This window comes from Salvelinus alpinus, chromosome 6, assembly GCF_045679555.1.
Source record: "Salvelinus alpinus chromosome 6, SLU_Salpinus.1, whole genome shotgun sequence".
NCBI lineage: Eukaryota > Metazoa > Chordata > Actinopteri > Salmoniformes > Salmonidae > Salvelinus > Salvelinus alpinus.
In genome coordinates, this window is record NC_092091.1 from 3,356,446 (window position 1) to 3,370,920 (window position 14,475).

Below are 14,475 nucleotides of genomic sequence, written 5' to 3' on the forward strand. Positions count from 1 at the left end.
TCTTGGCAGGAACTAATGGGGATCCATAATAAACCCCAGGAAGAGTAGCTGCTGCCTTGGCAGGAACTAATGGGGATCCATAATAAACCCCAGTAAGAGTAGCTGCTGCCTTGGCAGGAACTAATGGGGATCCATAATAAACCCCAGGAAGAGTAGCTGCTGCCTTGGCAGAACTAATGGTGATCCATAATAAACCCCAGGAAGAGTAGCTGCTGCCTTGGCAGGAACTAATGTGGATCCATAATAAACCCCATGAAGAGTAGCTGCTGCCTTGGCAGGAACTAATGGGGATCCATAATAAACCCCAGGAAGAGTAGCTGCAGCCTTGGCAGGAACTAATGGGGATCCATAATAAACCCCAGGAAGAGTAGCTGCTGCCTTGGCAGGAACTAATGGGGATCCATAATAAACCCCAGGAAGAGTAGCTGCTGCCTTGGCAGGAACTAATGGGGATCCATAATAAACCCCAGGAAGAGTAGCTGCCTTGGCAGGAACTAATGGGGATCCATAATAAACCCCAGGAAGAGTAGCTGCTGCCTTTACAGGAACTAATGGAGATCCATAATAAACCCCAGGAAGCGTAGCTGCTGCCTTGACAGGAACTAATGGGGATCCATAATAAACCCCAGGAAGAGTAGCTGCTGCCTTGGCAGGAACTATTGGGGATCCATAATAAACCCCAGGAAGAGTAGCTGCTGCCTTGGCAGGAACTAATGGGGATCCATAATAAACCCCAGGAAGAGTAGCTGCTGCCTTGGCAGGAACTAATGGGGATCCATAATAAACCCCAGGAAGAGTAGCTGCTGCCTTGGCAGGAACTAATGGGGATCCATAATAAACCCCAGGAAGAGTAGCTGCTGCCTTGGCAGGAACTAATGGGGATCCATAATAAACCCCAGGAAGAGTAGCTGCTGCCTTGGCAGGAACTAATGGGGATCCATAATAAACCCCAGGAAGAGTAGCTGCTGCCTTGGCAGGAACTAATGGGGATCCATAATAAACCCCAGGAAGAGTAGCTGCTGCCTTGGCAGGAACTAATGGGGATCCATAATAAACCCCAGGAAGAGTAGCTGCAGCCTTGGCAGGAACTAATGGGGATCCATAATAAACCCCAGGAAGAGTAGCTGCCTTGGCAGGAAGTAATGGGGATCCATAATAAACCCCAGGAAGAGTAGCTGCTGCCTTGACAGGAACTAATGGAGATCCATAATAAACCCCAGGAAGAGTAGCTGCTGCCTTAGCAGGAATGAATGGGGATCCATAATAAACCCCAGGAAGAGTAGCTGCTGCCTTGGCAGGAACTAATGGGGATCCATAATAAACCCCAGGAAGAGTAGCTGCTGCCTTGGCAGGAACTAATGGGGATCCATAATAAACCCCAGGAAGAGTAGCTGCTGCCTTGGCAGGAACTAATGGGGATCCATAATAAACCCCAGGAAGAGTAACTGCAGCCTTGGCAGGAACTAATGGGGATCCATAATAAACCCCAGGAAGAGTAGCTGCCTTGGCAGGAACTAATGGGGATCCATAATAAACCCCAGGAAGAGTAGCTGCTGCCTTGACAGGAACTAATGGAGATCCATAATAAACCCCAGGAAGAGTAGCTGCTGCCTTAGCAGGAATGAATGGGGATCCATAATAAACCCCAGGAAGAGTAGCTGCTGCCTTGGCAGGAACTAATGGGGATCCATAATAAACCCCAGGAAGAGTAGCTGCTGCCTTGGCAGGAACTAATGGGGATCCATAATAAACCACAGGAAGAGCAGCTGCTGCCTTGGCAGGAACTAATGGGGATCCATAATAAACCCCAGGAAGAGTAGCTGCTGCCTTGGCAGGAACTAATGGGGATCCATAATAAACCCCGGGAAGAGTAGCTGCTGCCTTGGCAGGAACTAATGGGGATCCATAATAAACCCCAGGAAGAGTAGCTGCCTTGGCAGGAACTAATGGGGATCCATAATAAACCCCCAGGAAGAGTAGCTGCTGCCTTGGCAGGAACTAATGGGGATCCATAATAAACCCCAGGAAGAGTAGCTGCTGTCTTGGCAGGAACTAATGGTGATCCATAATAAACCCCAGGAAGAGTAGCTGCTGCCTTGACAGGAACTAATGGGGATCCATAATAAACCCCAGGAAGAGTAGCTGCTGCCTTGGCAGGAACTAATGGGGATCCATAATAAACCCCAGGAAGAGTAGCTGCTGCCTTGGCAGGAACTAATGGGGATCCATAATAAACCCCAGGAAGAGTAGCTGCTCTCTTGGCAGGAACTAATGGGGATCCATAATAAACCCCAGGAAGAGTAGCTGCTGCCTTGGCAGGAACTAATGGGGATCCATAATAAACCCCAGTAAGAGTAGCTGCTGCCTTGGCAGGAACTAATGGGGATCCATAATAAACCCCAGGAAGAGTAGCTGCTGCCTTGGCAGAACTAATGGTGATCCATAATAAACCCCAGGAAGAGTAGCTGCTGCCTTGGCAGGAACTAATGTGGATCCATAATAAACCCCAGGAAGAGTAGCTGCTGCCTTGGCAGGAACTAATGGGGATCCATAATAAACCCCAGGAAGAGTAGCTGCAGCCTTGGCAGGAACTAATGGGGATCCATAATAAACCCCAGGAAGAGTAGCTGCCTTGGCAGGAACTAATGGGGATCCATAATAAACCCCAGGAAGAGTAGCTGCTGCCTTGACAGGAACTAATGGAGATCCATAATAAACCCCAGGAAGAGTAGCTGCTGCCTTAGCAGGAATGAATGGGGATCCATAATAAACCCCAGGAAGAGTAGCTGCTGCCTTGGCAGGAACTAATGGGGATCCATAATAAACCCCAGGAAGAGTAGCTGCTGCCTTGGCAGGAACTAATGGGGATCCATAATAAACCCCAGGAAGAGTAGCTGCTGCCTTGGCAGGAACTAATGGGGATCCATAATAAACCCCAGGAAGAGTAGCTGCTGCCTTGGCAGGAACTAATGGGGATCCATAATAAACCCCAGGAAGAGTAGCTGCTGCCTTGGCAGGAACTAATGGGGATCCATAATAAACCCCAGGAAGAGTAGCTGCTGCCTTGGCAGGAACTAATGGGGATCCATAATAAACCCCAGGAAGAGTAGCTGCTGCCTTGGCAGGAACTAATGGGGATCCATAATAAACCCCAGGAAGAGTAGCTGCTGCCTTGGCAGGAACTAATGGGGATCCATAATAAACCCCAGGAAGAGTAGCTGCCTTGGCAGGAACTAATGGGGATCCATAATAAACCCCAGGAAGAGTAGCTGCTGCCTTTACAGGAACTAATGGAGATCCATAATAAACCCCAGGAAGCGTAGCTGCTGCCTTGACAGGAACTAATGGGGATCCATAATAAACCCCAGGAAGAGTAGCTGCTGCCTTGGCAGGAACTATTGGGGATCCATAATAAACCCCAGGAAGAGTAGCTGCTGCCTTGGCAGGAACTAATGGGGATCCATAATAAACCCCAGGAAGAGTAGCTGCTGCCTTGGCAGGAACTAATGGGGATCCATAATAAACCCCAGGAAGAGTAGCTGCTGCCTTGGCAGGAACTAATGGGGATCCATAATAAACCCCAGGAAGAGTAGCTGCTGCCTTGGCAGGAACTAATGGGGATCCATAATAAACCCCAGGAAGAGTAGCTGCTGCCTTGGCAGGAACTAATGGGGATCCATAATAAACCCCAGGAAGAGTAGCTGCTGCCTTGGCAGGAACTAATGGGGATCCATAATAAACCCCAGGAAGAGTAGCTGCTGCCTTGGCAGGAACTAATGGGGATCCATAATAAACCCCAGGAAGAGTAGCTGCAGCCTTGGCAGGAACTAATGGGGATCCATAATAAACCCCAGGAAGAGTAGCTGCCTTGGCAGGAAGTAATGGGGATCCATAATAAACCCCAGGAAGAGTAGCTGCTGCCTTGACAGGAACTAATGGAGATCCATAATAAACCCCAGGAAGAGTAGCTGCTGCCTTAGCAGGAATGAATGGGGATCCATAATAAACCCCAGGAAGAGTAGCTGCTGCCTTGGCAGGAACTAATGGGGATCCATAATAAACCCCAGGAAGAGTAGCTGCTGCCTTGGCAGGAACTAATGGGGATCCATAATAAACCCCAGGAAGAGTAGCTGCTGCCTTGGCAGGAACTAATGGGGATCCATAATAAACCCCAGGAAGAGTAACTGCAGCCTTGGCAGGAACTAATGGGGATCCATAATAAACCCCAGGAAGAGTAGCTGCCTTGGCAGGAACTAATGGGGATCCATAATAAACCCCAGGAAGAGTAGCTGCTGCCTTGACAGGAACTAATGGAGATCCATAATAAACCCCAGGAAGAGTAGCTGCTGCCTTAGCAGGAATGAATGGGGATCCATAATAAACCCCAGGAAGAGTAGCTGCTGCCTTGGCAGGAACTAATGGGGATCCATAATAAACCCCAGGAAGAGTAGCTGCTGCCTTGGCAGGAACTAATGGGGATCCATAATAAACCACAGGAAGAGCAGCTGCTGCCTTGGCAGGAACTAATGGGGATCCATAATAAACCCCAGGAAGAGTAGCTGCTGCCTTGGCAGGAACTAATGGGGATCCATAATAAACCCCGGGAAGAGTAGCTGCTGCCTTGGCAGGAACTAATGGGGATCCATAATAAACCCCAGGAAGAGTAGCTGCCTTGGCAGGAACTAATGGGGATCCATAATAAACCCCCAGGAAGAGTAGCTGCTGCCTTGGCAGGAACTAATGGGGATCCATAATAAACCCCAGGAAGAGTAGCTGCTGTCTTGGCAGGAACTAATGGTGATCCATAATAAACCCCAGGAAGAGTAGCTGCTGCCTTGACAGGAACTAATGGGGATCCATAATAAACCCCAGGAAGAGTAGCTGCTGCCTTGGCAGGAACTAATGGGGATCCATAATAAACCCCAGGAAGAGTAGCTGCTGCCTTGGCAGGAACTAATGGGGATCCATAATAAACCCCAGGAAGAGTAGCTGCTCTCTTGGCAGGAACTAATGGGGATCCATAATAAACCCCAGGAAGAGTAGCTGCTGCCTTGGCAGGAACTAATGGGGATCCATAATAAACCCCAGTAAGAGTAGCTGCTGCCTTGGCAGGAACTAATGGGGATCCATAATAAACCCCAGGAAGAGTAGCTGCTGCCTTGGCAGAACTAATGGTGATCCATAATAAATCCCAGGAAGAGTAGCTGCTGCCTTGGCAGGAACTAATGGGGATCCATAATAAACCCCAGGAAGAGTAGCTGCTGCCTTGGCAGGAACTAATGGGGATCCATCATAAACCACAGGAAGAGTAGCTGCTGCCTTGGCAGGAACTAATGGGGATCCATAATAAACCCCAGGAAGAGTAGCTGCTGCCTTGGCAGGAACTAATGGGGATCCATAATAAACCCCAGGAAGAGTAGCTGCAGCCTTGGCAGGAACTAATGGGGATCCATAATAAACCCCAGGAAGAGTAGCTGCCTTGGCAGGAACTAATGGGGATCCATAATAAACCCCAGGAAGAGTAGCTGCTGCCTTGACAGGAACTAATGGAGATCCATAATAAACCCCAGGAAGAGTAGCTGCTGCCTTAGCAGGAATGAATGGGGATCCATAATAAACCCCAGGAAGAGTAGCTGCTGCCTTGGCAGGAACTAATGGGGATCCATAATAAACCCCAGGAAGAGTAGCTGCTGCCTTGGCAGGAACTAATGGGGATCCATAATAAACCCCAGGAAGAGTAGCTGCTGCCTTGGCAGGAACTAATGGGGATCCATAATAAACCCCAGGAAGAGTAACTGCAGCCTTGGCAGGAACTAATGGGGATCCATAATAAACCCCAGGAAGAGTAGCTGCCTTGGCAGGAACTAATGGGGATCCATAATAAACCCCAGGAAGAGTAGCTGCTGCCTTGACAGGAACTAATGGAGATCCATAATAAACCCCAGGAAGAGTAGCTGCTGCCTTAGCAGGAATGAATGGGGATCCATAATAAACCCCAGGAAGAGTAGCTGCTGCCTTGGCAGGAACTAATGGGGATCCATAATAAACCCCAGGAAGAGTAGCTGCTGCCTTGGCAGGAACTAATGGGGATCCATAATAAACCACAGGAAGAGCAGCTGCTGCCTTGGCAGGAACTAATGGGGATCCATAATAAACCCCAGGAAGAGTAGCTGCTGCCTTGGCAGGAACTAATGGGGATCCATAATAAACCCCGGGAAGAGTAGCTGCTGCCTTGGCAGGAACTAATGGGGATCCATAATAAACCCCAGGAAGAGTAGCTGCCTTGGCAGGAACTAATGGGGATCCATAATAAACCCCCAGGAAGAGTAGCTGCTGCCTTGGCAGGAACTAATGGGGATCCATAATAAACCCCAGGAAGAGTAGCTGCTGTCTTGGCAGGAACTAATGGTGATCCATAATAAACCCCAGGAAGAGTAGCTGCTGCCTTGACAGGAACTAATGGGGATCCATAATAAACCCCAGGAAGAGTAGCTGCTGCCTTGGCAGGAACTAATGGGGATCCATAATAAACCCCAGGAAGAGTAGCTGCTGCCTTGGCAGGAACTAATGGGGATCCATAATAAACCCCAGGAAGAGTAGCTGCTCTCTTGGCAGGAACTAATGGGGATCCATAATAAACCCCAGGAAGAGTAGCTGCTGCCTTGGCAGGAACTAATGGGGATCCATAATAAACCCCAGTAAGAGTAGCTGCTGCCTTGGCAGGAACTAATGGGGATCCATAATAAACCCCAGGAAGAGTAGCTGCTGCCTTGGCAGAACTAATGGTGATCCATAATAAATCCCAGGAAGAGTAGCTGCTGCCTTGGCAGGAACTAATGGGGATCCATAATAAACCCCAGGAAGAGTAGCTGCTGCCTTGGCAGGAACTAATGGGGATCCATCATAAACCACAGGAAGAGTAGCTGCTGCCTTGGCAGGAACTAATGGGGATCCATAATAAACCCCAGGAAGAGTAGCTGCTGCCTTGGCAGGAACTAATGGGGATCCATAATAAACCCCAGGAAGAGTAGCTGCAGCCTTGGCAGGAACTAATGGGGATCCATAATAAACCCCAGGAAGAGTAGCTGCCTTGGCAGGAACTAATGGGGATCCATAATAAACCCCAGGAAGAGTAGCTGCTGCCTTGACAGGAACTAATGGAGATCCATAATAAACCCCAGGAAGAGTAGCTGCTGCCTTAGCAGGAATGAATGGGGATCCATAATAAACCCCAGGAAGAGTAGCTGCTGCCTTGGCAGGAACTAATGGGGATCCATAATAAACCCCAGGAAGAGTAGCTGCTGCCTTGGCAGGAACTAATGGGGATCCATAATAAACCCCAGGAAGAGTAGCTGCTGCCTTGGCAGGAACTAATGGGGATCCATAATAAACCCCAGGAAGAGTAGCTGCTGCCTTGGCAGGAACTAATGGGGATCCATAATAAACCCCAGGAAGAGTAGCTGCTGCCTTGGCAGGAACTAATGGGGATCCATAATAAACCCCAGGAAGAGTAGCTGCTGCCTTGGCAGGAACTAATGGGGATCCATAATAAACCCCAGGAAGAGTAGCTGCTGCCTTGGCAGGAACTAATGGGGATCCATAATAAACCCCAGGAAGAGTAGCTGCTGCCTTGGCAGGAACTAATGGGGATCCATAATAAACCCCAGGAAGAGTAGCTGCCTTGGCAGGAACTAATGGGGATCCATAATAAACCCCAGGAAGAGTAGCTGCTGCCTTTACAGGAACTAATGGAGATCCATAATAAACCCCAGGAAGCGTAGCTGCTGCCTTGACAGGAACTAATGGGGATCCATAATAAACCCCAGGAAGAGTAGCTGCTGCCTTGGCAGGAACTATTGGGGATCCATAATAAACCCCAGGAAGAGTAGCTGCTGCCTTGGCAGGAACTAATGGGGATCCATAATAAACCCCAGGAAGAGTAGCTGCTGCCTTGGCAGGAACTAATGGGGATCCATAATAAACCCCAGGAAGAGTAGCTGCTGCCTTGGCAGGAACTAATGGGGATCCATAATAAACCCCAGGAAGAGTAGCTGCTGCCTTGGCAGGAACTAATGGGGATCCATAATAAACCCCAGGAAGAGTAGCTGCTGCCTTGGCAGGAACTAATGGGGATCCATAATAAACCCCAGGAAGAGTAGCTGCTGCCTTGGCAGGAACTAATGGGGATCCATAATAAACCCCAGGAAGAGTAGCTGCTGCCTTGGCAGGAACTAATGGGGATCCATAATAAACCCCAGGAAGAGTAGCTGCAGCCTTGGCAGGAACTAATGGGGATCCATAATAAACCCCAGGAAGAGTAGCTGCCTTGGCAGGAAGTAATGGGGATCCATAATAAACCCCAGGAAGAGTAGCTGCTGCCTTGACAGGAACTAATGGAGATCCATAATAAACCCCAGGAAGAGTAGCTGCTGCCTTAGCAGGAATGAATGGGGATCCATAATAAACCCCAGGAAGAGTAGCTGCTGCCTTGGCAGGAACTAATGGGGATCCATAATAAACCCCAGGAAGAGTAGCTGCTGCCTTGGCAGGAACTAATGGGGATCCATAATAAACCCCAGGAAGAGTAGCTGCTGCCTTGGCAGGAACTAATGGGGATCCATAATAAACCCCAGGAAGAGTAACTGCAGCCTTGGCAGGAACTAATGGGGATCCATAATAAACCCCAGGAAGAGTAGCTGCCTTGGCAGGAACTAATGGGGATCCATAATAAACCCCAGGAAGAGTAGCTGCTGCCTTGACAGGAACTAATGGAGATCCATAATAAACCCCAGGAAGAGTAGCTGCTGCCTTAGCAGGAATGAATGGGGATCCATAATAAACCCCAGGAAGAGTAGCTGCTGCCTTGGCAGGAACTAATGGGGATCCATAATAAACCCCAGGAAGAGTAGCTGCTGCCTTGGCAGGAACTAATGGGGATCCATAATAAACCACAGGAAGAGCAGCTGCTGCCTTGGCAGGAACTAATGGGGATCCATAATAAACCCCAGGAAGAGTAGCTGCTGCCTTGGCAGGAACTAATGGGGATCCATAATAAACCCCGGGAAGAGTAGCTGCTGCCTTGGCAGGAACTAATGGGGATCCATAATAAACCCCAGGAAGAGTAGCTGCCTTGGCAGGAACTAATGGGGATCCATAATAAACCCCCAGGAAGAGTAGCTGCTGCCTTGGCAGGAACTAATGGGGATCCATAATAAACCCCAGGAAGAGTAGCTGCTGTCTTGGCAGGAACTAATGGTAATCCATAATAAACCCCAGGAAGAGTAGCTGCTGCCTTGACAGGAACTAATGGGGATCCATAATAAACCCCAGGAAGAGTAGCTGCTGCCTTGGCAGGAACTAATGGGGATCCATAATAAACCCCAGGAAGAGTAGCTGCTGCCTTGGCAGGAACTAATGGGGATCCATAATAAACCCCAGGAAGAGTAGCTGCTCTCTTGGCAGGAACTAATGGGGATCCATAATAAACCCCAGGAAGAGTAGCTGCTGCCTTGGCAGGAACTAATGGGGATCCATAATAAACCCCAGTAAGAGTAGCTGCTGCCTTGGCAGGAACTAATGGGGATCCAGTAATAAACCCCAGGAAGAGTAGCTGCTGCCTTGGCAGAACTAATGGTGATCCATAATAAATCCCAGGAAGAGTAGCTGCTGCCTTGGCAGGAACTAATGGGGATCCGTAATAAACCCCAGGAAGAGTAGCTGCTGCCTTGGCAGGAACTAATGGGGATCCATCATAAACCACAGGAAGAGTAGCTGCTGCCTTGGCAGGAACTAATGGGGATCCATAATAAACCCCAGGAAGAGTAGCTGCTGCCTTGGCAGGAACTAATGGGGATCCATAATAAACCCCAGGAAGAGTAGCTGCAGCCTTGGCAGGAACTAATGGGGATCCATAATAAACCCCAGGAAGAGTAGCTGCCTTGGCAGGAACTAATGGGGATCCATAATAAACCCCAGGAAGAGTAGCTGCTGCCTTGACAGGAACTAATGGAGATCCATAATAAACCCCAGGAAGAGTAGCTGCTGCCTTAGCAGGAATGAATGGGGATCCATAATAAACCCCAGGAAGAGTAGCTGCTGCCTTGGCAGGAACTAATGGGGATCCATAATAAACCCCAGGAAGAGTAGCTGCTGCCTTGGCAGGAACTAATGGGGATCCATAATAAACCCCAGGAAGAGTAGCTGCTGCCTTGGCAGGAACTAATGTGGATCCATAATAAACCCCAGGAAGAGTAGCTGCTGCCTTTGGCAGGAACTAATGGGGATCCATAATAAACCCCAGGAAGAGTAGCTGCAGCCTTGGCAGAACTAATGGGGATCCATAATAAACCCCAGGAAGAGTAGCTGCCTTGGCAGGAACTAATGGGGATCCATAATAAACCCCAGGAAGAGTAGCTGCTGCCTTGACAGGAACTAATGGAGATCCATAATAAACCCCAGGAAGAGTAGCTGCTGCCTTAGCAGGAATGAATGGGGATCCATAATAAACCCCAGGAAGAGTAGCTGCTGCCTTGGCAGGAACTAATGGGGATCCATAATAAACCCCAGGAAGAGTAGCTGCTGCCTTGGCAGGAACTAATGGGGATCCATAATAAACCCCAGGAAGAGTAGCTGCTGCCTTGGCAGGAACTAATGGGGATCCATAATAAACCCCAGGAAGAGTAGCTGCAGCCTTGGCAGGAACTAATGGGGATCCATAATAAACCCCAGGAAGAATAGCTGCCTTGGCAGGAACTAATGGGGATCCATAATAAACCCCAGGAAGAGTAGCTGCTGCCTTGACAGGAACTAATGGAGATCCATAATAAACCCCAGGAAGAGTAGCTGCTGCCTTAGCAGGAATGAATGGGGATCCATAATAAACCCCAGGAAGAGTAGCTGCTGCCTTGGCAGGAACTAATGGGGATCCATAATAAACCCCAGGAAGAGTAGCTGCTGCCTTGACAGGAACTAATGGAGATCCATAATAAACCCCAGGAAGCGTAGCTGCTGCCTTGACAGGAACTAATGGGGATCCATAATAAACCCCAGGAAGAGTAGCTGCTGCCTTGGCAGGAACTAATGGGGATCCATAATAAACCCCAGGAAGAGTAGCTGCTGCCTTGGCATGAATTAATGGGGATCCATAATAAACCCCAGGAAGAGTAGCTGCTGCCTTGGCAGGAACTAATGGGGATCCATAATAAATAGGAGCGGCAGGTAGCCTCGTGGTTAGATGGGGAGGCAGGTAGCCTAGTGGTTAGATGGGGAGGCAGGTAGCCTAGTGGTTAGATGGGGAGGCAGGTAGCCTAGTGGTTAGATGGGGAGGCAGGTAGCCTAGTGGTTAGATGGGGAGGCAGGTAGCCTAATGGTTAGATGGGGAGGCAGGTAGCCTAGTGGTTAGATGGGGAGGCAGGTAGCCTAATGGTTAGATGGGGAGGTAGGTAGCCTAATGGTTAGATGGGGAGGTAGGTAGCCTAATGGTTAGATGGGGAGGTAGGTAGCCTAATGGTTAGATGGGGAGGTAGGTAGCCTCGTGGTTAGATGGGGAGGCAGGTAGCCTAGTGGTTAGAGTGTTGGACTAGTGACCGAAAGGTTGCTAGATCAAATCCCCGAGCTGTACAAATCTGTCGTTCTGCCCCTGAACAAGGCAGTTAACTCACTGTTCCTAGGCCGTCATTGAAAATAAGAATTTGTTCTTTAACTGACTTGCCTCGTTAAATAAAGGTTAAAATACAAACATGTGACAAACGTGAAACATTTTCCTATGTATTTCTCTCGAGCTTCAGGGGACGAAGAAAGCAGAGAGAGAAAGATAATGGTTTCAACTCACCAATATTGATGTTGCTCTTCCCCAGAGCGGTCAACGCCAGGAAGAGGAGATCTCTGTACAGACTCCTGTAGAATAGAGAGAGAGACTGGATTGTGTGTATACAGACAGAGGGATGACAGGCTCAGTTAGACAGGACGATTTAAGGACACCATTTTACTACTCTTAACACCACTATCGCCAACGCCCAACGCCCACCGACGTTAGATTTTGTAAATCTATGCGCTGCTCCATCCTGACTCTTCCTAAACATTAGTATTTGACTCAGTTGTCTGAATTTATCACAAGGACAAAGCTTTTTTGCTGCTCTTTTCAAACAGCTAGCACTACCTTAAAGGGGACAAGACAAATGTGGCGTACGGCGTTGGTACCCAGACGCCAATGTGTCTCTCTCCTCATCGAACGAATAACATCAATGGATGAATGGGTAATGGGTGACAGAAACTGTGGGTGATATAATGCGCACATGAATTCACGATTGAATTTGAATGAACTGATTGATGAGGATGATGAGGGTGATGAGGGTGATGAGGGTGATGAGGATGAAGAGGGTGATTGAACATAGAACTATAGGGTAAGAATGGTGGCAGCAGCGTCCTGATCCTCGTCTTCCTCACAACAGATCACACAGTACTAATAAGGTTTAACTAGACTGTATAACTTACTATCTAGTACTAATAAGGTTTAACTAGACTGTATAACTTACTATCTAGTACTAATAATGTGTAACTAGACTGTATAACTTACTATCTAGTACTAATAATGTGTAACTAGACTGTATAACTTACTATCTAGTACTAATAAGGTGTAACTAGACTGTATAACTTACTATCTCGTACTAATAAGGTTTAACTAGACTGTATAACTTACTATCTAGTACTAATAATGTGTAACTAGACTGTATAACTTACTATCTAGTACTAATAAGGTGTAACTAGACTGTATAACTTACTATCTCGTACTAATAAGGTTTAACTAGACTGTATAACTTACTATCTAGTACTAATAAGGTGTAACTAGACTGTATAACTTACTATCTCGTACTAATAAGGTTTAACTAGACTGTATAACTTACTATCTAGTACTAATAATGTGTAACTAGACTGTATAACTTACTATCTAGTACTAATAAGGTTTAACTAGACTGTATAACTTACTATCTAGTACTAATTAAATCTATAAATAAAAGTAATTAAATGTATTACACTGCCATTTGTTTATTGTAAGAGTATCAAAAATCTGTTAACAGGGTGAGTCTCAACACCTCTGTTTTATAGGGCTCCATGAGAAGGACTGTTAACGGGGATGTCTCAATACCTCTGTTTTATAGGGCTCCATGAGAAGGACTGTTAATGGGGTGAGTCTCAATACCTCTGTTTTATAGGGCTCCATGAGAAGGACTGTTAATAGGGTGAGTCTCAATACCTCTGTTTTATAGGGCTCCATGAGAAGGACTGTTAACGGGGTGAGTCTCAACACCTCTGTTTTATAGGGCTCCATGAGAAGGACTGTTAACGGGGATGTCTCAATACCTCTGTTTTATAGGGCTCCGTGAGAAGGACTGTTAATGGGGTGAGTCTCAATACCTCTGTTTTATAGGGCTCCATGAGAAGGACTGTTAATGGGGTGAGTCTCAATACCTCTATTTTATAGGGCTCCTGTCTGTCTGTCTGTCTGTCTGTCTGTCTGTCTGTCTGTCTGTCTGTCTGTCTGTCTGTCTGTCTGTCTGTCTGTCTGTCTGTGTGGATTTTATTTTATTTCACCTTTATTTAACCAGGTAGGCTAGTTGAGAACAAGTTCTCATTTACAACTGCGACCTGGCCAAGATGAAGCAAAGCAGTGTGAACAGACAACAACACAGAGTTACACATGGAGTAAACAATAAACAAGCCAATAACACAATAAACAAGTCAATGACACAGTAAAAATCAAGAAAGTCTATATACAGTGTGTGCAAAAGGCATGAGAAGGTAGGCAATAAATAGGCCATAGTAGCGAATAATTACAATCTGGCAGATTAAACTGGAGTGATAGATGAGCAGATGATAATGATCAGATGATGGTGTGTAAGTAGTGATACTGGTGTGCAAAAGAGCAGCAAAGTAAATAAAAACAGTATGGGGATGAGGTAGGTAGATTGGGTGGGCTGTTTACAGATGGACTATGTACAGCTGCAGCGATCGGTTAGCTGCTCAGATAGTTGATGTTTAAAGTTGGTGAGGGAAATAAAATTATCCAACTTCAGCGATTTTTGCAATTCGTTCCAGTCACTGGCAACAGAGAACTGGAAGGAAAGGCGGCCAAATGAGGTGTTGGCTTTGGGGATGATCAGTGAGATACACCTGCTGGAGCGCGTGCTACGGGTGGGTGTTGTTATCGTGACCAGTGAACTGAGATAAGGCGGAGCTTTACCTAGCATAGACTTATAGATGACCTGGAGCCAGTGGGTCTGGCGACGAATATGTAGCGAGGGCCAGCCAATTAGAGTATACAGGTCGCAGTGGTGGGTGGTATAAGGTGATTTGGTAACAAAACGGATGGCACTGTGATAAACTGCATCCAGTTTACTGAGTAAAGTGTTGGGGGCTATTTTGTAGATGACATCGCCGAAGTCGAGGATCGGTAGGATAGTCAGTTTTACGAGGGTA

At 47.5% G+C, this 14,475-nt stretch overlaps 1 protein-coding gene across 1 annotated transcript in view; it reads right to left on the bottom strand.

The window, feature by feature from the left end:
• The window catches only part of LOC139578017 (C-myc promoter-binding protein-like), a gene marked incomplete at its 5' end in the record, with an annotated part of 33,350 nt that extends 21,455 nt beyond the window's left edge, over positions 1-11,895 (bottom strand). The window contains 1 exon segment of the mRNA XM_071405152.1: positions 11,831-11,895. Within this exon segment, the coding sequence (XP_071261253.1) occupies positions 11,831-11,895 (65 nt within the window).
• Positions 11,896-14,475: the final 2,580 nt, after the last annotated feature.